A 23,703-nucleotide genomic window follows, 5' to 3' on the forward strand; every position below is an offset into this window, starting at 1 on the left:
TGAGAAGATTTCAACTTTAGATATCTTTCTCATATTTTAGATATCTTACTCATGAGAGAACAAAAAAAAAAGAAAAGAAAAGAAAGGCCATGCCTTCAGATCACGTGACAAATACGCTCCAATTTGGTGGATAAAGCCACTGACAGGGACCCCAGTTTTACACCGGCGCAAAAGCTTCTGTGTCCCTACCTTCGTCTCTGAAGAGAACTTTCGCCACGCGTACCGTACACGCGTGGACAAGGAATTTCCCAATTAACCCAATAAATAAATATAAATAAATAAAAGAAAGAGGAAAATTTATCGTTCGCAGACTGTCTTCGTTCAAAGTCTTTGCTCCGATTCGCTAAAAAAAATACAAAATACAAAATACAAAATACAAAGCAAAAACTGCAATGCTAGAGAAAGAAAAAAAGATTAAATAAAAACACAGCATATCATATGTCTCTCACTTTTTTTTCCCCATCTCTGTTACCAAAACCTCCTTTAACCTAACCCTAGATTTTAACCAAAAAAAGCAATTCTCACAATCTCATCCATACCAAATTCTAACCCTACCCTAGATCTTCATTTTTTTTTTTTTGGGATAATATTTTCGTTCTTCTTCGTTTCCGTACAATTCATCTTTGTTCCGCTCTGTCAATTTCGATTAGTATTATCCTCTGTCGGAGCGGTTGAATCATCGTTCACAAATTTTTTTTTTTTTTTGAAAAATTAGAAAAATTAAGGCTCGGAAATTGTAGCTAGGGTTTCAAACAATTTCGGTTTTTGTGTGGAAATGGAGCATCGCGTTGGGAATAGGTTTCGGCTTGGCCGAAAGATCGGTAGCGGTTCGTTCGGAGAGATCTATCTCGGTATGTGTTTTTAATTTGTGTGGCTTAATTCTGGTTTTTTTTTGGGAGCTTAATCGGTGATCGAATTGTGGTTTACAGGTACTAATATTCAGACTAACGAAGACGTTGCAATTAAGCTCGTGAGTATTGCTGACTCTGTTTTATTTTAATGAAAATTCATGAATTTTTTGTTTTTTTAGTTTATGGTTTAATTTAATGTTATTTTTGCTATGGAATGTTGTAAATATATGTTTTTTTTAGAGAAAGAATTATGGGATCAGATTCTGGAGAGAGTTGTTCTTTATGGTTTAGAAATCATAGTATAGGTAATTGGGTATCACTTTGTTTTAAGGAAATTGAATGGTACAGTTACTTTAATGCGATTGAGATGCTGAGGATTTCAATTTTAGCTTGTTTTCAGGGCCTTTAAGGGTTCATCAGTGTATAAATTAGAAGATATTTTGTTTCTTTCATTGTTTCCATTATTTTATTTTGGAAAGAATAAACATGGGGAGAGGGGCAATCATGCTTTTGGAAAACTGGGTTGCTGTACCCGATTTTATGTTTCATTTGATTTTGAGAGAGGTTTGGTGATTTGTATTGTTAAATATGTTATCCATTTCATGATGGGTTAATGGTGCATTTAAAGTGGTTTTATGTGGCCAGTTGATATCTTTTACATACTATTAAGCATGGCCATGGACTCGACATGACACGAGACATGGTGACACAGCAATTCTTGAAAAATTAAGATGAGACACGGTGGAAATGCCACAATTAATCAAATTTTAAGTAGTGTTATTTATTTGCAGGCATATTTTATGTTTATTCATATGCTTTCAAAATAAATAAAAACTATCAAATCTTTAAAAACATATCTAAAATGAAAGGAATTTTTTCTCAAATACTTTTTTTTTTCCTCCTAACATAATGAGGACACTCATTCAAAATTGTCTCCAGCCTGTCTGACACAGATGTGTTGGGCACAAACACGGTTTTGAAGTGTCCGTGCTTCTTAGTTTACAGACCTGGAGATGTATTTCCTCTTCATGCTTAGAAATGTGCAAATTTTCAGGTTTGGTGTTTGCAATGCTGATGTAATTTTTTTGGTTCTTAAAATGCTGATGCTATTTTTTACATTCAGGAAAATGTCAAGACAAAGCATCCTCAGTTGCTATATGAATCAAAGTTGTACAGAATCTTGCAGGGAGGAAGTAATGAAATTTCTTAAGCTTTATTGGTCAATTTTTTCTTTCAGTTGTTGCAATTTCATTTAAAGTTTTTGTTTTTATTTTGTGGGTCATCTAATTTTCACTTTTCATTGCAACTCAATGGCAGCTGGCATTCCAAACGTGAGATGGTTTGGAGTGGAGGGAGACTATAATGTGTTGGTGATGGATTTGCTTGGACCTAGTCTTGAAGACCTTTTTAACTTCTGCAGTAGAAAGCTTTCTTTGAAGACAGTTCTTATGCTTGCAGATCAAATGGTAGTTCCCTTGACTTGATGCATAGCATTGCATTGGTTTGTATTGCTCCTCTGAGAATCACTAATCTATGCCGTCTTTTATGTCTATTTCAGATTAATCGTGTCGAATTTGTTCATTCTAAATCATTTCTTCATCGAGATATCAAGCCAGACAATTTTCTTATGGGCTTGGGAAGGCGTGCAAATCAGGTATTTTTTCTAAATTTGATGTAGTTTCTATTTATTTCTTTCATTCAGCTAATCTATATTGATATGGTAACTGCTATTCACTTCATGTAGGTCTATGTTATTGACTTTGGTCTGGCTAAGAAATACAGAGATAGTACAACCCATCAGCATATTCCTTACAGGTTAGTGTAATGTGTGTGTAGTTGTTTTTGGCCGAGTCAGTGTCTCATAGGTGGAATTTGATTTTCTATTGTTCTGTAAAATTGTATTTACATCTCCATATTAATAATGGCGTGTTATGAAGGATTGGGAGTAAAGATTATACAGTCAATATGGTTAACCATTGTAATGGCTCTGACTGTTAAAGGGTGCTAAAGCCTTTGTGCTCCTGTGGTACAGGCTGCTTGGCTTTATTTTGAACCCTGCAGTTTTGTCTAGCCTTGAGAAGACATTCTGCCTTTCTTTCCCAGGAAATGCTCAACTCTGTTGCAGTGTGCAACACTTTAGTTCATCTATTATTTTCTGGATTTTCAGGAAAGATTGACCTATTAAAAAAAAAAAAAATCATTGTCTCATCTTCCTTTCTAAGTCTTGATAGAATTGGAAAAGAATTTGAGCCAGCGTCTTGTCTAGCCTTTCTGGTTGTCCATATTAATCTGTGGATAAAACATGATAAGTTGATAACCATGCAAGCCATTATCACATATGGTAATTTTGGTTAGTCAGTTGTTAATTGTACTTTGGTCATGAATGGTGCAGAGAAAACAAGAATTTGACTGGCACTGCAAGATACGCGAGCATGAACACTCATCTTGGTATAGGTATGGTTTGTCACATCTTGACTTGGTGTTCGTTTCTAACTTGTGGTTCTTCCAGTTAAGTGTCCCTTCTGAATTCTGTAATAATGTTTATTTCTTTTTTGATGTTTTGGACTTAATAGAGCAAAGCCGGAGGGATGATTTAGAGTCTCTTGGATATGTCCTTATGTACTTTCTCAGAGGAAGGTGATTTTTGCTGCATATCCTTCCTTTTTTTCTTGCACTTCATACATTGTTTAGTGATTCCCTTTTCTTTATAGTCTTCCTTGGCAGGGACTGAAAGCAGGAACTAAGAAACAAAAGTATGACAAAATCAGTGAAAAGAAAGTTTCTACTTCAATTGAGGTTGGTTGTTTGTAAATAGTTGCTGCATCTGTTCACTATGTCTGCCTTCTGTAACTTATAATTGTAGTACTTAATGCTTCTTTCAGGCCTTGTGTCGAGGTTATCCAACAGAATTTGCATCATACTTCCACTACTGTCGTTCACTACGATTTGATGATAAGCCTGATTATGCTTATCTGAAAAGAATATTTCGTGACCTTTTTATACGTGAAGGTTTGAATTCATTTCCCCCTGAATGACTTTTCTTTGGTTTACACTCAGCTTCATATTTGCAAATTGAATGTCGGTCTGAAATAACTTGTTTGAAGGAAAGATAGAATAGCGTCAGTTCTCCCTCATTTTATTGCCCTTTTTTGTTCGAACAGGCTTCCAGTTTGATTACGTATTTGACTGGACCATTTTGAAGTATCAACAATCACAGCTGGCAACTCCTCCGGCTCGTCCTCTTGTAAGTGATCATAATTTCTCTCTTTTGATTTGCATTGGATGCATTTTGTAATGCCTGTGTTTTTTAGGGTCCTGGTGTTGGAACTAGCTCTGGAATGCCCCCTGCTATTGCCAATGCTGATAGACAGACAGGTATCTTAGCCCCATTCCTTACATTGATATCAATACCATAATTCTCATATATGGTCTTTCATTACATCGAACCATTTTGTTGGTGGTTTCCCAAGTTGCAGTCTTGTTGGTAGATTTTTCCTTGCTATCCTTTTCTTGCTTGCTGTAAGGATATCACTTGGCTTCTTTTAATCCTTTCCAACCCCGACCGATTCCTTCTTTCTTGTTGCCTTGTTTGAAATAAGTTTTGTAACGTCATATACCCTTATTCCTCCGAGCTGTAAATAGAATCTGCGATTCAATGTAAGCTTGGGTTTATGCTACTTCTCTCACTTTGTTGCAGGTGGGGAAGAAGGGCGACCAGCTGGTTTGACTTCAATGGATTCTTCACGGCGGAGAATAGCAGGACCAACTTTAAATTCTGGAAACTATTCAAGGCAGAGAAGTCCAGTTGTTAATGATTCTACAATTTCTAATGATACTGCGGTGAGTTGATTGGAATGCATAAATTTCATCTTTTTCTTTTTTTTTTTTTGGGGGTGGGGTTGGGGGGGGGGGGTTCTGTTGCGTCCAAGTTTGTAGAAATCGTTTGATTGTAATCTGATGTGTTATCTATCTACCTTGGATAGTTTATTCTTATTGATGTTCTATGACACCATTTTAAAATTAGCATAAGGCATAAGCCTGTCTCCCCCACTCTTTGATTCACCGGTTACTGTAAGAGGCTCCTGCTGAGTTATCACTGATAGGACAGGGTGGCAGGTGCCTAAGTAATTTTGTCCAAATTGTTTAAGTTTTTAGATCATTTTAAGGCCTGTTACAATCTTGTTGATTAAAGCTTAAAGCTGAATTTCTTAGTTTCTTGCTATTTGCATTTTCTTTGGAAAACCTTTTCACTAATAATTTAACGCATATGGGATGATATCAAACATGAGATAGAACAATTTTCCTAGTGAAATTGTACTGTCCATTTGGTTTGACACTATTTTAATCTTAATGTGCATTATTCTTGGACCTTGCAGTTCATAAGCAACAACATTTTGGGCAGGCCAAGTGGATCATCAAGGCGTGCTGCTGTTTCTAGCAGCCGTGATGCATTCGTTGAGAGTGAGTCAGATCCCCATCACTCGCGTACTACTGAGGCAAGCCCTGGAGCAGCACGCAGAATTTCAAGTGGCCAAAGAAGTTCACCAGTTGGATCTTCAGACCCAAGGCGCGCATCATCTGGGAGAAATACCACTCACACAAGAAACTATGAAAATGCCCTCAAGGGCATTGAGACCCTGCAGTTGGACAAATGAAGAGAGGATTCAGTATTAAATGCTCACCTCAGTGCGTTCTTGTATAAGCTTAAATTGACTGGTGTGCTATTACGGTTGCAGTAGAATAGGTTTTGCTTGCAGTCGAGTTGTGAAGGAAGTTGGAGTTGAGATGTCGGGTTGAAACCCAGAGAATCTTGGGTTTGGATTTGCACACTTGTAGCTTAAACCGGACATGTAGAATCAAATGTGAAAGCTGTGGTTCATCTGAACTTATCCCAGGCTCGGCTGTCTATAAAGCTCAGGTTATATTCACATGGCTTCTCTGTTTTGGCTACAACGTTTCAACTTTTTTATCCCTGATAACTGTGGTCACTTTGTTGATTTTATGATCGTACGTTTCAATGTTATTGAGACTTATGGGGCCAAAAGCTTGGCACTGTAAATTGGCGAATGTGTTCATATTCCTGTTTAGGTTCTTCTCTCTCCCCCCCCAAACCTTTATTTTTTTTTTCTCCTTCAAATTTTACACACATTATGTTGAGCACGGGTGCAGGTTTGAAGAATTTACGTTAAAGGAAAAGAAATGGATGAGGGAAGCGAGTTGTGGTTCATCTAACCGAATTTATCGGTTATGCATAACATTTTCTAGCTGTTGCTGTGTTTTCCTGACTCGATTTTGTACATTTTCTTTTTTCTTTTCTGAAATAATTATTTTTTAATTTCTCATTGATTATGAGTGTGTCAATTTTGAACAAGACATGTATATCCTTATCATTGCTCAGCATTTACAATTATGAGATGATCCTTTTTTTAGTTCTGCAATATTGCCATCCTCAATATATTCAACGCCTACATTCCTTTGTGCCTTGTGTGGTTTCATTGTGACAAGAGCAATAGCATTTTTATTGGTGTTGCACTCCCATAAAAATCCCTTTGCAATTTTACGTTTCAACGCCTATATTTCAATGGTCAGGGTTAAATTGTGTTCGCCCTTTTCCTAGAACAAAATAGGGAAAAGTATAGAGCTGGTGATCTGTATTGATCTGATCACGTCAACATCAAGGCCATTTCATTGGAATATGCACCTCTGTGATGTGTAATCTTGAAGCCAAGATCATGTTGGGCAGATCCAAATTCCAATTAAGCCTTTTGTACATTACCCAATTATATGGACATATGACCTTAAGTTTTTGAACTCCGTAGGTAAAAATTCAAGCAATTCAAGTCCCACAGAAATGAGTACGTTTTGGTGGGGTGGGGTTGGGTCTAAGCTTCCTTAAGTGTATGTTTGGATTTGGCTGAAAAGCCAAACGCGCCTGGCGTTTTTTTTTTTTTTTTTTTTTAGCACGTGAAAATAAGACAAAATGGTGGCTACTGTTCACGTACTGTGCATGCAGTAGCAAAAAATGTTGACTTTTCCATCTTTTTAGCACAAATTTTATTGTTTAGGAATCTACAAATTTTATTTTTCAGTAACTTTTTCATTAAAAATTGGTACTATTTATATATTTAAAAATTATTTTGTTATAGTGTTTTTCAGTTTTCAGTTTTAATTTTCAGTTTTTAGCTGTATCCAAACGTACCTTTTTAAGTCTCAATAATGATTGCTTTTTATTTATGTTCCTCCTGAACGAGGTTCCAAGGCTGTTAGAATCATGCAAAGTGCAAACGTTATCCTAGGTGCTATTCTTTCCAAGCTGACCATCTATAAGCCGAAAAAGAGGGCGAAATGAAACATCAGAATCAGGGCAAGGTCTTTTTCAGTGAAAACAGTAGTCGCGTGAAAACAGTAAAAACCATGACTGAATATCTGCATTCATGTTTAATACCTTGCATTAATTTCTTTTAATAATGCAAAATTAAGCGTTTGGGGACTAGAAATAAAGGGGCAATTGATATGGTTAATTGGTGGTTGACTGGTTGGTATTCATGGCCAACAAATTACCGTATGATTAACCAGCCATTCTCATCAGTTGGTATTTTTTGTTCGGTTGCTGCTATACCTCTCCCTATCCTGTCAAAAAATCGAGGTTGGATGCCTGGGGCACCGGAGGAAATACTATAAACATACACAATAACACAAAACTAAAGACGTGACCAAATTAAACTGTCTATGTCACCTGCTTGAGTTCATAGTAGCTTACTATTGTATGATGTATAACAAGTTCATTTAGTTGAAACACAGTCCCTCTGATTTGATACAGTAGCTCTCACTGAAGGACCATATCCATGCTACAATTTGCATTCTAGTATTTTATTTTTATTATTTGTGTATTCCGTTCCATTAATTTCTCTCATCTCAAACGAGCTGTAAAAGAACAAACCTTTAAAAAACTCATGGTGACAGATGATAAAAGGCTATTTATTACATTATTACCAACTAGTAAGTTGTATGTGCAATGCACGAATAATTTTTTGATATTTTATGTAAAATGGATTTAGATACTGTTGTACATATATTATAAAGAAAAAGTAAACTAAATTAGAGTAAAGAAATATATACATGTTGAGATATTAAAATTTAGTTTAGTAGTTTCATTGCATATTTGTAACCTTCTCAAGGTAAGATTAACTTTTTAAAAACCATGAAACCAAAGATAAATGCAAAAGAAGAACGGGACCATGAAAATCAACTAATTTGTATTGTGTTTACATATTTCATACCATGAAATGAAAGTATGCCCAACTCTCTCACCATCTTCTACTTATTGATAATGTAACATAAAGACATGATGTGGGCAAGTGTGTATGCATGTATCTTATAAATGATTTAAAATTAAACTATGGTAGAATATGAATTTATATTGTGCACCAAATATTCTCTCTACTTATATAGCCAAAACAAAAATTATCCAACCAAATTATCCAAACCTAAATCATATTTAAGCCCCTAATTTTAAAAAGAAAAAAGAAAAAAAAAAAAAAAACTACTCGTAGGTGTTTCAGCTTCTTGATGTAGTGGGAGGCTTGTATAACAGAGGTGGTGACCCTTTAGATTCCTCTTTCTTTCTTTTTCAAATGTTTTGTCAGTCTCAGGTCTTTTATTTTAGTAATATATAGTGAAACAATGCGTTTTATTTAACAATTCACAATATTTTTGTGTCTATCTATCTCTCTTCAGGGTCTTATCTAGTTAGTTATTACTATTAACCTTAATTATTATTATTTTTTGCTTTTTTTAACAAAAAACTAAAACGGTGGGTATGCTAAAAGATGTGAAGAATAGAGAAATGTATGGTGTAAACTTAGTCAATTAATGAGATAATAGTAAAATAAGTTAATGTGAACTTTTAGGTAACAGTAAAAAATAAAAAATAAAAAAAAAAATAATGAAAGAGCTAAAAAAAAAGGATTAAATGCAAGTTTAGAGTGCCACTTGACAAGACATCATGCAATCCCACATGAGGTCCCTGATTATATATATATATATATATTGATTAGCTACACGCCAACAATTGATCAAGTCATATAGACGGTGTGGGGGCCTTTTTTGTGTGTGTTAGGCTGGGCTGCCTCCCGCGGTGGTAGACCCAAGTATTCTGAGTAAGGGAGTTGAGACCAATCTAACTGCAACTCAATTTGGTCCGGGTAGTGCGCAAACATTGAGTCCAAGTCCAAGGGAAAACGCTGCAAAGTGGGCTTATCCCCTGTTTCTGCCACAGAAGACTTTTTTCCAGTTTCTGCCGCAAGATTAACTTTTCTGTTTCTGCCGCTGCCCTTTTTTTTTTTGCCGCAGGATTGATGTTTTTGCCGCAAAAGGAACTTTTCTCCGGTTTCTGCCATAGGTTTGACTTTTCTGCTATGCAGCAAAACTTTCTACCGTGTAGTAAGACTGTCTGCCGCGTAGTAAAACTGTTTGCTGTGTAATAAGACTGTTTGCTGTGCAATAAAGCTTTCTGCTGTGTAGTAAAGCTTCCTGCCGTGCTTTAAAGCTTCCTGTCGTAAAGCCTTATGCAATAGAGTTGTCTGTTGTGCATTAAAGCTATCTGCCGTGCTTTAAAGCTGTCTACCGTGCTTTAAAGCCTTCTACAATGTGAATGACCACTTTTCATTTTTAATGCAGAAACACTTTTCTACTTCCTGCGCATAAACAAATCTAAAACCCAAAAAAAATACCCATCAAACAAATGTTAGTTTAAATGGGTTAGCATATTCTCAAATATATACATACATATATGAGCATATATACTTATACATATTCACATATACATATATAAAATATATTTTTTCAGAACATGAGAAACAATGTATATGTATATATATTCTTATGGCAGGATAATGATTAGTTTGTGTCAAAAGTAAAACATGTAATAACAAATAAAGGAGAAAGCTTCAGCAGGAAAGGTTTAGCTGGTAAAATAGTTAACACGATAAATATAATGAAAATGTGCTTCAGTAGAATAACAAGTACAGCAAGTAAAGACACCACAGCAGGACAACTGATGCGACAGACGTGATAAAAACGTACTACAGCAGGATGACTAAATACGGCAGATATAAGTTATAATGAGAGAAATCAAATATATTTGCAATCAAAATCAAGTATTGAATTTGCCCATAGAATAAGTAAACCAGGAAGGAACCCAAACTCCAACTTCAGCAACCTTATCATGGGCTCCTATCAAAAAAGTTGTTCATTTTGGAGAATAGGCCTAATTGGTTACTAGCTATTACTTTTGGAGATTTCAAAGAGTGGGTTTGCTAAGAGGGAGGAAAAAGATGGTCAATTGATGTATGCCCCTATTCCTACCGCGTTTTCTCTCTTTTCTTTCTTTCTCTCCCCTCTGGGTGTTTTTCTTCTTCCCCTGTTTTTCACTCTTTGCCCTATTTTTTCCTCTACCTCGGTCCCCTTTTTCTGCCGTGGTTACCTTCTTTTAATAGCAAATTGATTAAACGGGATTTCTCCCTTTTACTCCTAGGGCTTCACCAATTGTTTTTGGTTTGTTGTGGGCATCCTTTCAGGATTACCCACTCACCCATTGGTTGCCCCGACCACTGCCATCTACTCAGAACATGTTTGCTGCACGACAAAATTCTTTTTTATTTGTTCCTGCCGTATACCTCTACCTCTAGATTCAAAGATCAGAATTGGTCTACCTCACTACCTAACTCTATGGTATGTATCAGATGGTCCCAACCGTTTATTACTTCTTTTGGGTAAGATACTATCCCAGCAGGATATATTCCCAAAAGAAGTTATGGCATGAAACCAAATATAGACCCCCTTTTCCCCCCACCACCAAACCACGCCCTCTGAATCTCTTTGACCGTGGGCCCACCTCCCTTGTATTGGCTGGGTACAGGTTGTTGGTGCCTCGGCCCCTCTGTTTTTGTCTTCTTTCGTTCCCATACCATTCCTGCTGTAGCAGATCAACTATGTTTTGTCCTGCTGCAAGTCTTTCACACGTTTCCTGCTGTGTTTGTCATTTTCTTTAGTTTGGGCTTTTCTTTCCTTCACGTGATTCCTACTGCTGACACTTCCTACTGCTCCTTGTTTCCTTTCATCGTTCTTTTTCATATCAGTTCTCACGCCTATCTTTTTTATACAAAAGGATTTGGGCCTTTGTGGGCCAAATAATGTTGACTGGATCAAAAGGGTCTTGGGCCCAATTTATCTTCATCTGCCGAAGCCATCCTGCCAGAGAACTGTATTCTGCGACAGATCTGTATTCTGCTGAAGAACTGTATTCTGTGGTAGATTTGTATTCTGCGGCAGTAAAGCCTTTTGCCGAAGAATAAGGACTTGTGTCTTCATCTGCCGAAGCCATCCTGCCAGAGAACTGTATTCTGCGACAGATCTGTATTCTGCTGAAGAACTGTATTTTGCGGTAGATCTGTATTTCGCGGCAGATGGCTTTCACTTGCACTTCTTTCTTTACTCTTCAGTCTTCTTGGTGGGTCTTTGGGCTTTGCTTCTCACTGGACTTTCTTCCTTATGGGCCTTTAGGTACAGGTTTGCAAAAATGGGCATCAATATTTAGCACCCTGAGCATATGGATTGCTCCTGCAATTCGTATGCGAAACTCATGCAGTTTTTCTTTTGCGGGTTGTTTAACAACTCACATGCGAATGCTTCTCTTCTTTTCTTCGCGTGCCTACTATTTCAATATTTACTCTCCTTAGGCAAGTTATTCTTTTTCTTTCTACAATTTTACGACCCTCCAAGGGTAGCCAAAAAGTTGTTGTTCATGAGGGTGGTGCTGGGTCTGCTGGGCCTCTTTAGGCCTGCTGTATGTTTTCCTTTTGCTAAATTCCATTAGCCCAGTACTATCATTAGGCTTGTACTATGCAGTTTCGGGCTTCCTTGGTTCATTTCATTGCTTTCGGGCTCCTTTGCCTCATTTTATTCTTTTGGGCATCCTTGGCCCGTTTCATCACTTTCAGGCTCCTTTGTCCCATTTTACTCTTTTGGGCATCCTCGGCCCGTTTCAATTCCTTACTCCTATAGGCTTTTACTAATCTCATTGAGCTTCCCCTGCCCAATTATTGTATACTCATCCTTGAGGCTCATAGGCTTGCCCTCAACCCCTACTCTCTTTGCTTACATTACTTTTGAGCCTGCTACGGCTCATTCTTACTTTTTCACGTCATACACTGCCCATGGGTTTGTTATTCTCTCTTTCCTGGCTCCTTTGAGCCAGTTTGCTCCCTCAAGGCCCATTTGTTTATTTCATGGACCTGTGATCCATTATTCCTGTCATTCGGGCTTAATGGTCTTCTTCTCACTTTACTAACTCTTTTCTTCCCATATGGTTTTCATTCAAAGGGATTATTTGATGATATGATGATGTGTGCATCCTTCTCTTCATCATTTCTTTGTTTCTTGGTTTGCTTCTCGAAAATTCCTTGTGATCTTGGACTTCTACAATGGTACTCAGTTCTTTATGCCTGCGGCAATTTGTATACTTATTTCTTCACATTTCTGCAGCAGCACGTACTCATTTCTTTGCTTTTGTAGGGATAAATACTCATTTTTCTGCTTCTGCAGAATATGTAGACACTTTCTGCCACAATACACGCACTTATTTCTCTGCGTCAATACACCTCTTACTCTGCTCCTGCTAAAGCAGCATTTATACCGTAGGAAGTGAAGGTTGTAGTAGACTCTGCGGCAGAAGAATTTGGCTTGACTGCTTACTTTCCCCATGTATTCCTTAGCATCATCTCTTCATCTCTTCAACCTTTTTTGTTGGGTTCTTCTTCATTATGATGTTTTACATTTTCTCATCTCTGTAGAATGCTCAAAATTGGCTCTTTGGATTCTTTAACTCTTCTTTCTGCCAACTTCGCGAACAACACTTTTACGGAGCACGGATCCTTCTTACAATCTTCATTTTTCTTTTCTTTTAGCCACTTAAGGTTGCTTCACTTTGGGCTTCATTCATTCTCTAAAAATAGAGAAAGTGTTGTCTTTTACTACCTTCGCATCTAAGCTGACAATTGAAAAGAGTTTCATCAAAACAACTCTGCCACATCACTTTCTTTAAGTAGAGTTCTTTCACAAGAGGAAAGCTTCCTTTAAGTGTGTAGATTAAAGGGTGACTTCACTCCCTTTTCTTGTGCCTTCTTCTTCTCTTTGCATTCACGTATCTTCATTTCTTTTTTCTTAAAACAAAGCATAAAGCTAACATTGCAAGCCCTCATCATAGTGGAGTAATCTTTCATTTGTTGATAATGTATTCTTTGCCAAGATTAAGTTTCTGCAGCGAAGGATGTTGGGCCTTTTCTGTTTGCATTGCGGGCTGTTTCTGATTCTGCCATAAATTCTGGTTTTGCTGCAAAATTGATCTTTCTGCAGAAATGACTAAGTCTGCCACTCATTTTAAGGTGCCCACAAGCGGTGCCACTATAGATGTTCTTCTTTCAAGAGGCAATAAGGATGCTTTCACAAGAAATCTTCACTTTCTTTTCATTCTAAACATTTTCTTTGTCATTCTGCCATATACTTCAGTCATCTTTTGTCTATATCCGCAGCTCCGCTCTTAGGTCTCTTCCCTTTTTTCATCAAGCCCTTCTAGGTCCTCACATCTTTCTGCTGCAAAGATTTCATTTTCTTTTTCTTTCTACCGCATCTGCATAACTCTCAGGGATGGAGTCATTACTTCTGAAGGGTTTATTACCTCTGTTCCGCAGACCAATGAAAAAGGTGAAAACCCTGTGGCTGACTTTGGTGAATTTCTATAAGCCCAAAAAGTGTCCAGCAGGTGCATTTTTTTTTTCAAATCCTACTGCATTTTTCTTCGTGGTAGGTCAGTAGTAGCCCATTTGCAGCAGGCATCTGCAAAGTTTTTTCTTCCTTTGGTGCTCCCCACACTCTCCTGAGTGTATTTCTTTTATAATTTCTTTTGCTTCTTCAGGGCCCAAACATCTTAAGGGGTCCCCACTGTACTCTTTTTTGAAAAGGACCGTATTACGTAAAAATAACATATTGCCAATCTCTTAAGCTTGTATCTTTTACTATGCTTTTGTGGCAGGATGCCTTCTGTCAGGTACTGCATGAATGGGCTTCTTCAGTCTCCGCTGACGAACATAGTGTAACTTTCTTCTCTATCTGCCACAAGCTAGTAGGTCCCACACTGGGTTTGGACTTGATCTATGTCTTTATCCATACTTGGCTAAAAGAAGCCTGACCTTTAAAGTCTGCGGTAAAGGCTAACCTCCCCTCAGGATCTACAAGTCTTGTCATGTATTTCTTTTAACTTTCTTTGGGCTTCCTCCTGCTATACGCACCTGGACAAGACCCCACTTGGCAGCCTGCGGTACAATTCCCCTCTTACCAGGGCATAGTGATTTAGCATCTTCAGTTCTGCGGTGTCTTCTTCCTCCGTCAAGGCCTCTCTTATGAGAATCCACCAATCTTCTTCACACTGTTCCTCATGGAACCTTTCTTTCAACATCTTAATTGTATACTCTTTCCTCTTGCTGACTTCTATCCTGGTGCTATCCCTTTCGAAAATTATTTGTGAGCCTAATGCAGCCAACGCATCCGCAAACCGGTTTTCGTTCTTTGGAGTATGTTCTATTTCGAAAGTTGAAAACTTTTCCTCCATCTTCTAGGCCAATCAATGCACCTATGGCATACGAGTTAGTGGGTAGATAAAGTAACAATGACATTTTGCGGATTGGGGCTTGCACCGTAGGAATGTTCATCATGATCTGCTATAGCCTTTTGAAGGCTGCCTGCTATACTTCTTTCCTCAAAGCTTTTTCCCTTCTATCTCAGCGTGGAATACCCTGGCAGGCAGTGCGGAACACCCTGGCAGGCAGTGCGGAATACCCTGGTAGGCAGTATGGAACACCCTAGCAGGCAGTGTGGAACACCCTGGCAGGCTAGGCCACTGGCTTGGCCTCGGGGTCCACATTCAATGTATACATTATTAACCTAGGATCCCATCCTGGCAATTTCACTGTAACCCCATGCGAAGACATCTTTGAATTCTTTCAGCAATAGTATCAATTCTGATTTCTCCTTTTCTGAAAGTCTTGAGCTAATTGAGATGGATCTTGGTTCCTGTGGGTCCGGCCCCAGGTTAATTTCCTCCAATTTTTCTTCTGCCACAACCTATACATTCTTTTCTGCCACAACTTCTTTGTTTTTTTTTTTATTCTTTCATTACTCTCCTCCTCCAAGCTTTCTTGAACCGCGCAACATACCAAGTTTTTGTAGAAGATACAGGATGTTGCTGCTTCATATTGATACTTTACGCACTTTGTGGCAGGCTTTCTAAATTTACTGCAGAATGAGCCTTAGCGCCCCAGCATGTGAGACAACTGGATAAGTCTTTAGCTTTTTGAAGAAGACTTCCCAAATTTTGTTGCAGAATGAGACAGCCCCCAGCATACGAGAATAAACTTTTAGCTTTCAGCAGGAGGCTTTCCATGTTTACCGCAGAATGAGCTTTAGCCCCCAGCATGTGAGACAACTGGATGAGCTTGATATCACCTTCTCTTGGTGTTGATGCTCCATCATGTGGTTCATGCATTCTTCAGTAAAAAAAAAAAAATTAGATGTCATGGATCTACAAGTTGCCATATCGTAGAAATTCTTCATTGCTAGAGAATTTGGGAAAAAGTTACTTCCCAAGCATGCTTTGACTGTGTTCCACTGCAAGCACAATTGCTTCCCATGTATTTTCTGCTACATATGATTGTGGCTATAGCTCTTCTATAGATTCTTTCTAAAGACTTGCGATCATGGCTCCTTTGCGGGTTTGATTAAGTGTAGCCCCCATTATGGGCTTTTGCCAAGAACTCACAACCATGGTTCCTTTGCTGGCTTTTAGCCAAGAATTCATAACCACAACCCTTTTGCTGGCTATTGCTACCAAGACCCATATTTCATGGGTTTCTTCTTTGCTTGCTTTGAGTATAGGCATATTTAGATGGAGCTTGCTACGTCTCTTGTTTTATGGTTGGCTAGTAATAGCCAAAAGTCAGTGGCTTCTAATATAGAATATCCCATGACGTGCCAACATCTTCTTGGGACATCATGCTTCTTTATTCTTGTGGCAGAATGCCCTTGTAGTAGAACGCCTTCAATAAAAACCACGTAATAGTTTTCTACGGCAATAAGACAAGCAACTCTATTTACGGCAGAATGTGTGTGAGTAATTGTTTCTACTATTTCCCTTTTGTACACAAGCTGAAAGAAGGAGCTTTGAGTTTGCCACTATTGCAGAATTCTTCTAGGATGAGACATGAGCATCCATGAGCTTCATGACTTGAAGAGTGATGGTGGAGTTGCATAGTTTGTAGTACAAGTGATGTGATACATTCTTTCTTAGAAATATCATAAAGATCATGATCATTAATGCCACTGTAGGCATAAATTCTCTGAGGTGCTTTAAAGAAAAATTCTCAACCCTTCAGGGTTGTTGAATTAGTTTGCTAGACCGAATAATGGACAAAAAGCAGTTTACAAGCAGCTTGTAGACTTGGGCTTCTTTATGGAGAGTACACAATTACTGAGTGGTTGGCTTCATCCCAAGGTTTGGATTTAATTTGGACACTTCACCACCCTGTCACATGCCTTCAATGTATGCTTTGGTTGAAAGCGGATGTTTCGATATCGCCGAATCGATTAGTTCTCCCTCCTCCCTTCATTGATACTGATATAGATTTGCTGATGTAGTAGCCAAAAAAATTGATTCAACAAAAGTGAACATGAAAGACTTTGTATGCATCTCTTTTACTTTGAGAACAAGTCTCAAATTTGTTGTGCTGAATTTTGTGGTAAGATATTCTGTGAAAAGGACTGCTGGGATTCAATACAAAATTCTGCTGCAAAATATTCTACTATAAAATATTCTGCACTTTTGAAATCTAGCAGATTCTGCTGTGAATAGTCTGCCGAAGGATTTGCACTTTCTGCTACAAAATTTTTGCAGAGGGACATTTTGCACTTCTGGAATAGTCTACTGAAGGATACTTCACGGAGGAAATAGTCATTCACAACAGTATAGTAACGATGAAAGTTTTCCTTTGGCTGTTATAGCTTCATTTTTTTGTTTCTAGCTTTTGGTTTTTTTAGGGGAAGTAGAGCTAGAATCACTAGCATGAGGAAAATTATTGAAACCTAGTGAGGGAATGAAGAAATTTTTCTACTTTAAGTGTTGGACCTGAAGGTGGAGATAGAGAGAGTTTAGAAAGCTTCTAGCACTTCCTTAAAATAAATGAGAGCAAAAAGTGGTGGAACTTTTGGTTTTGCATGTTTGAATAAGTAGCTTGCCACATGTCTCACATGCATGACAAGGAAAACAAGTGGCATTTACAGGATAGGACCAAGTATTGTAAAGGTCTTCTATTGTAGAGTTCTCATTTCTGCTATGTTTTAACATTGCTCCACAGAATTCTGCTACGACACTGTCCTGCTGTAATGTTGCTATATTCTGCCACAGAATTCTGCTCCGGTACTGTTCTGCTGTAACACCGCTGTGATATTCCACCATAGAATTCTACAATGGTACTGTCCTGCGATAACGTTGTTGCAATGTTTTACCATAGAATTCTGCCACACTGTTGTGATATTCTGCCATAGAATTCTGTTATGGGACTGCTATGACATTTTGGATACTTTCCTGAGAGTATAGCTTGGAAGGTTTAAGAACGTCGGCACGTCTTGCTTTGGTAAGGACTTGGAAACATGTTTGTGGAGGAGAAATATCTCATTCTCCCCATCTTGATCCCAACTCCCCAGTGGAGTCGCCATTTTAATGTGGGGGCCTTTTTTGTGTGTGTTAGGCCGAGCTGCCTCTCGCGGTAATAGGCCCAAGTATTCTGAGTAAGAGAGTTGAGACCGGTCCAACTGTAACTCAATTTGGTCCGGCTTGTGCGCAAACGTTGAGTCCAAGTCCAAGGGAAGACACTGCAAAGTGGGCTTATCCCCTGTTTCTACCGTAGAAAACTTTTATCTAGTTTCTGTCGCAGGATTGACTTTTCTGTTTCTGCCGCTGCCAGTTTTTTTTGCCGCAGGATTGATGTTTCTATCGCAAAAGGAACTTTTCTCCAGTTTCTGCCACAGGTCTGACTTTTCTGCTATGCAGCAAAACTTTCTGCCATGTAGTAAGACTGTCTGCTGTGCAATAAAGCTTTCTGCTGTGTAGTAAAGCTTCCTACCGTGCTTTAAAACTTCCTGCCATAAAGCCTTGTGCAATAGAGCTGTTTGCTGTGCATTAAAGTTGTCTACCGTGCTTTAAAGCTGTCTGCCGTGCTTTAAAGTGTTCTACAATGTAAATGACCACTCTTCGTTTCTACTGCAAAAACACTTTTCTACTTCCTGCACATAAACAAATCTAAAACCCAAAGAAAATACCCATCAAACAAATGTTAGTTTAAATAGGTTAGTATATTCTCAAATATATACATACATATATGAGTATATATACTTATACATATTCACATATACATATATAAAATATATTTTTCCAGAACATGAGAAACAATGTATATGTATATATATATATATACTTATGGCAAGATAATGATTAGTTTGTGTAAAAAGTAAAACACGTAATAACAAATAAAGGAGAAAGCTTCAGCAGGAAAGGTTTAGCTGGTAAAATAGTTAACACGGTAAATATAATGAAAATGTGCTACAGTAGAATAACAAGTACAGCAAGTAAAGACACCACAGCAGGACAACTGATGCGGCAGACGTGATAAAACGTGCTACAGTAGGATGACTAAATATGGCAGATTTAAGTTATAATGAGAAATCAAATATATTTGTAATCAAAATCAAGTATTGAATCTGCCCATAAAATAAGTAAACCAGGAAGGAACCCAAACTCCAACTTCAACAACCTTATCATGGGCTCCTGCCATAAAAGTTGTCATTTTGGAGAATAGGCCTAAATGGCTACTAGCTATTACTTTTGGAGATTTCAAAGAGTGGGTTTGCTAAGAGGGAGGGAAAAGATGGTCTATTGATGCATGCCCCTATTCCTGCCACGTTTTCTCTCTTCTTTTTCTTTCTTTCTTTCTTTCTTTCTCTCCCCTCTGGGTGTTTTTCTTTTTCCCTTATTTTTCACTCTTTCCCCTGTTTTTTCTCTACCTTGGTCCCCTTTTTCTACCGTGGTTACCTTCCTTTTATAGCAAATTGATTCAATGAGATTTCTCCCTTTTACCCCTAGGGCTTCACCAACTGTTTTTGGTTTGTTGTGGGCATCCTTTCAAGATTACCCACTCACCCATTGGTTGCCCCGACCACTGCCATCTGCTCAGAACATGTTTGCTGCACGACAAAATTCTCTTTTGTTTGTTCCTGTCGTATACCTCTACCTCTAGGTTCAAAGATCAGGATTGGGCTACCTCACTACCTAGCTCTATGGCATGCATCAGATGGTCCCAACCATTTATTACTTCTTTTGGGTAAGATACCATCCCAGCAGGATATATTCCCAAAAGAAGTTATGGTAGGAAACCAAATATAGACCCCCTTTTCCCCCCACCACCAAACCACATCCTCTAAATCTCTTTGACCGTGGGCCCACCTCTCTTGTATTGGCTGGGTACAGGTTGGTGGTGCCCTGGCCCTTCTGTTTTTTTCTTATTTCATTCCTACGACATTCCTGTCGTAGCAGATCAACTCTGTTTTGTCCTGCTGCAAGTCTTTCACACGTTTCCTGCTATGTTTGTCATTTTCTTTAGTTTGAGCTTTTATTTCCTTCACGTGATTCTTGTTGCTGACACTTCCTGCTGCTCTTTGTTTCCTTTCATCATTCTTTTTCATATCAGTTCTCATGCCTATCTTTTTTATACAAAAGAATTTGGGCCTTTGTGGGCCAAATAATGTTGACTGGATCAAAAGGGTCTTGAGCCTAATTTATCTTCATCTGCCGAAGCCATCCTGCCAGAGAACTGTATTCTGCGACAGATCTGTATTCTACTAAAGAACTGTATTCTGTGGCAGATCTGTATTCTGCGGCAGTAAAGCCTTTTGCCGAAAGAATAAGGACTTGTGTCTTCATCTGCCGAAGCCATCCTGCCAGAGAATTGTATTCTGCGGCAGATCTGTATTTTGCGGCTAATGGCTTTCACTTGCACTTCTTTCTTTGCTCTTCGGTCTTCTTGGTGGATCTTTGGGCCTTGCTTCTCATTGAGCTTTCTTCCTTATGGGCCTTTGGGTACAGGTTTGCAAAAATGGGCATTAACAGATATTTGCTAGAAAGCATGGCATATTGAAAAAAAAAAAATAATCTTGATGTGCAATATAATATATCTTTTATGGCAGATGACAATAAAAGTCAAAGCTCTATCACTACTATCTCTTTGACATAGAGGAATAACGTAGAATATCATAACCTTATCAACCGGATGGAGGATTAAGATTAACACACACAACGAGCTCAGTGCACCCATGTAATTAACAAGTGTCATCTGCCATGTAAATAATTATTCATTGTACATAGACACGAGAATGGTGAGTTATCCACACAAATATAAAAGCGTTAGATAGCCTTAGTCAGACAATTGTCAATAAGTTGTAAATATGGAGAATGTTGATTTAGTGTTACATGTGTGTTCTTTACAAATTGTATCCTTGCATTTCTCTACAGTTATCAAAGGGATGGCATACTTTGTAAAGAGAAAAAACGAGTAATGATAGAAGCATTTCTTTAGTTCTCTTTTAGTTTTCTCTCTATTGTGTTTGTAACTGGTATCATAGCCTCCTACTCACTTCACTTGTATAATCAATAAAACTCTACTACCTTTGATAGTTCCATTACTTAGTGTGAAGTGTTTCAAGCATCTATCTATTATTATAAAGAGTTGTAGGGTAAGTTTGTATTATATTTGTCTATATAAATCGGTTTGTATATATCCTTCAGCACCTCGAAAATGGGTTCAACTCACTAGAGATAAAAGAAGAGTTGATGTAAGGTACTCCGATGGCTAAGTAAGAAGATAATTATTTCTTTCGAAATTGTAGCAAAGTGAGTAAGTTATGGAAATTTTTTCATAGGTTCCTTGCTATTTAATGTGTAGACATTGTGGTGATTTCAAATCCTTTCGAATCTTTAAGCCATACGGTCCCTCTCATCTCTTGGGGGATTGAATCTCTCATGCGCCTGACGCATAAGATACCAGCTATCTTGAGGAGCCCCTGAGGCTAAGATAGACTTGGGTAGGGGACAGCCATACCTGCCTCACAAACTAAGACATTGTCATTGTCACATGGCATTTTTTTATAGAGCTTGTGGTTAACTATTTGCTAGGACACCATTATTTGCGTTACATCATTAGATTGATACTCGGAAAACACTCATTAAGGCCTAAATTTTCTAGATCAATGAAGCATCATGCACTTCCCTTCACCATATCTTGTACATTTATTGAAATTTGCTTTGTTTATATTGGGGTTTTTTGTTTTTTGGATTTGATTTAGGCCCTTTTTTTTTCAATAATGTTTGAGAGAGAGAGAGAGAGAGAGAGTGACATCAATGTTGCCTTTTGGGGGTTAAAAATCTGAACCACTTTTCTCATAGGAGTCCATGATTTTTCAAGTTCAATTTTTTAAGATTTTATTTTACCATTAAAATATAATGTTGAAGCGTCTTTTTTGTTGGTTTAGATTTTGTTTTTCCTTTTAACCATTTGCTGGTTTAGAATTTTTTTTTCCTTTTAACCATTGTTGGTTGGTGGCTTTTGTCAGTTTAATTTTGATCTCCTTTTAACCACCAATTCTTAGTGTCAATTTACCACGATTTGTGTATAGTTCCAGAACTGTGATAAATATGATAATTATTGTCTATCTTAGTCTTGCCCCTAAAACATTAATGAAGACCAAAAAAAAGAAGGGTTGAATTCCCTTGGCAGTTAAAAAAAAAAAAACCTTCAGTTTTCACTGTAGTGACCCATCTCCCGAACATGAATGCACTCGTTGGATTTTTTCAACACTTGTAGTCTTTCTTTTTTATTGTTCAAGCGCACTTGCAGCCTTGAATCCTTAACAATGCAACCACTCTCCTTCCTTTGGCTCAACTTAGGACTAGGAGCATCCTCATTGGGTGGCAATTCGTGTTGACTTGTAGAGTCGACTTATGAGAATTTGACTATATAAGTAAAAACAAACATGACACATTTATTATGTGTTAGGATCTCTTGACCCTAACATGACATGTTTATTAAGCAAATTGATATGGTACGACTCATATAACTTATTTAATAAACAAGTTGTGTTAAAGTTTACACAACTTATTTGATATATATGTCATGTACTCAGGTTAGCACGTTTATCGAATGCTAACTTGTTAGCATTTCTCGGATTCTATAGAATGTATAAGTATACAACTATACTCCAAACAAAGTCACCAACAAATATAATTACAACCATAAATTTTTAAGGGTGAATTGCTAAAATTGACCTTTAGTTAAACGGGTCAGACGAGTTCAAATGGGTTTCAGTATGTTATTAAACTGGTTAATTCATGTCAACCCAAATTTGACATGAACTTGTTAAGCAAAAACCCTAAGCTGCTAACTTAGTGTTGTGCTTGTATCACGTTCATGAGCCGCGTCAAATATTATCAGCCCTCCCTAATAGTGCATATCAAAATTTAAATAGTCTTTTCCCAAAAATGCATCCAGCAAGCTAGCTATTTGAATTTTGTATTTGCCTTCTTCTTTTCTGCTTCTTCTTCATTTTCTTCTCTTTTTTTGGCAAACTAATAAGGTGGTGCATAAAAAGAAGTAACAAAAGAGTGATACAGGAAGAGGATCAAAGATAAAAGCATTGTCTGGAGTAGACATGAAACTCTTTGGATTTTATATTAGATGAAAATCATTGGATACTAGCGTAGGAAGTTCGTAGTAATATTGGTAACAATGATAATGACAATAACGACAATGACGGTAGTAATACTACACAAATTAATTGTATTCGCTAATCAAATTAGAGCTAAAACAATTAAATTGAACACACCTTAGAGATGAGACTAAATTGCACTGTTACTATGTCAAAAGAACTGAGACGGTTAGATATATGCAACTAATACAAGTAATTGGGCGAAGATTTCAGAAAAATCTATAGCCAAAAATTACAAAAGGAAGATTTTATACATGGAATGATTATAGCCTCAATCCATGTTTCATGGAACAAATTCTTTGTTGCCATTTGTACTGTAAAAGCAAATTCATTAAAGTGAAAAAGAGGGAGATCTTCACCTTGCAGAGCAAAAAGAACAGAACAAGCACTTGGGAAACAAGGCATAACAGAACTCCCCCCCTGAATATATTCTAAAGTTAAAAAGCTCAGTACAGGAGGAGACATCTTTGCTGAAAATAGACGCCCTCTCCAAAAGCCCCTGGATGAATTAATGTCTCACACAAGATTGAAAAACTAATGCCTCTCCACTCCATCTCCAACAAACAGAAACACACCTAATACAACAGCAGACATATGCCCCAGAAAGGAAAACAAAAAGAGTGTTGGTAATTAGTAAAACTAAACAAATCTCTCTTGCCCACCTCTACTATGTTATCTAAGGAATTCAGGAGGCTATGGTCTGCCCCAACTTTGCTCCACAGCTCCAGTGACACCCCTTTTGTTATATAACACCTACGTTAACAATTGTAACAAAAAATTGTGTCTTTTTCTCTTCTAAATCCACCAAATCTTAGTTTAGGAAGCCTCAGCATTGAGTCTACTACCACAACCCAAATATCAACATACTTTCACATACCTTATTCCCCCACTACCATTACCATCTATAAGAAACCCAACAAAAACAAACATA

General features: G+C 37.7%; 1 protein-coding gene across 1 annotated transcript; it reads left to right on the top strand.

Moving 5' to 3' along the window:
- Positions 1–334: 334 nt before the first annotated feature.
- LOC112002143 (casein kinase 1-like protein 1) lies at positions 335–5,938 on the top strand. Its single transcript, XM_024034304.2, has 14 exons — positions 335–851; positions 930–970; positions 1,975–2,044; positions 2,169–2,317; positions 2,410–2,505; positions 2,596–2,666; positions 3,244–3,305; positions 3,425–3,488; positions 3,563–3,647; positions 3,734–3,860; positions 4,013–4,095; positions 4,163–4,226; positions 4,549–4,691; positions 5,228–5,938. The coding sequence occupies exons 1-14, from the start codon at positions 776–778 to the stop codon at positions 5,504–5,506; spliced, it is 1,410 nt and encodes a 469-aa protein (XP_023890072.1). The 5' UTR covers positions 335–775; the 3' UTR covers positions 5,507–5,938.
- Positions 5,939–23,703: the final 17,765 nt, after the last annotated feature.

The sequence above is a fragment of the Quercus suber genome, unplaced genomic scaffold, assembly GCF_002906115.3.
Source record: "Quercus suber isolate HL8 unplaced genomic scaffold, Cork oak 2.0 scaffold_274, whole genome shotgun sequence".
Lineage (NCBI taxonomy): Eukaryota > Viridiplantae > Streptophyta > Magnoliopsida > Fagales > Fagaceae > Quercus > Quercus suber.

Coding starts and splice junctions, on each gene's coding strand:
- LOC112002143 (XM_024034304.2), top strand. CDS start 776: ATGGAGCATCGCGTTGGGAATAGGTTTCGGCTTGGCCGAAAGATCGGT. Junction 852..929: donor GTTCGGAGAGATCTATCTCG/GTATGTGTTTTT, acceptor TGTGGTTTACAG/GTACTAATATTCAGACTAAC. Junction 3,489..3,562: donor ATGTACTTTCTCAGAGGAAG/GTGATTTTTGCT, acceptor TTTTCTTTATAG/TCTTCCTTGGCAGGGACTGA.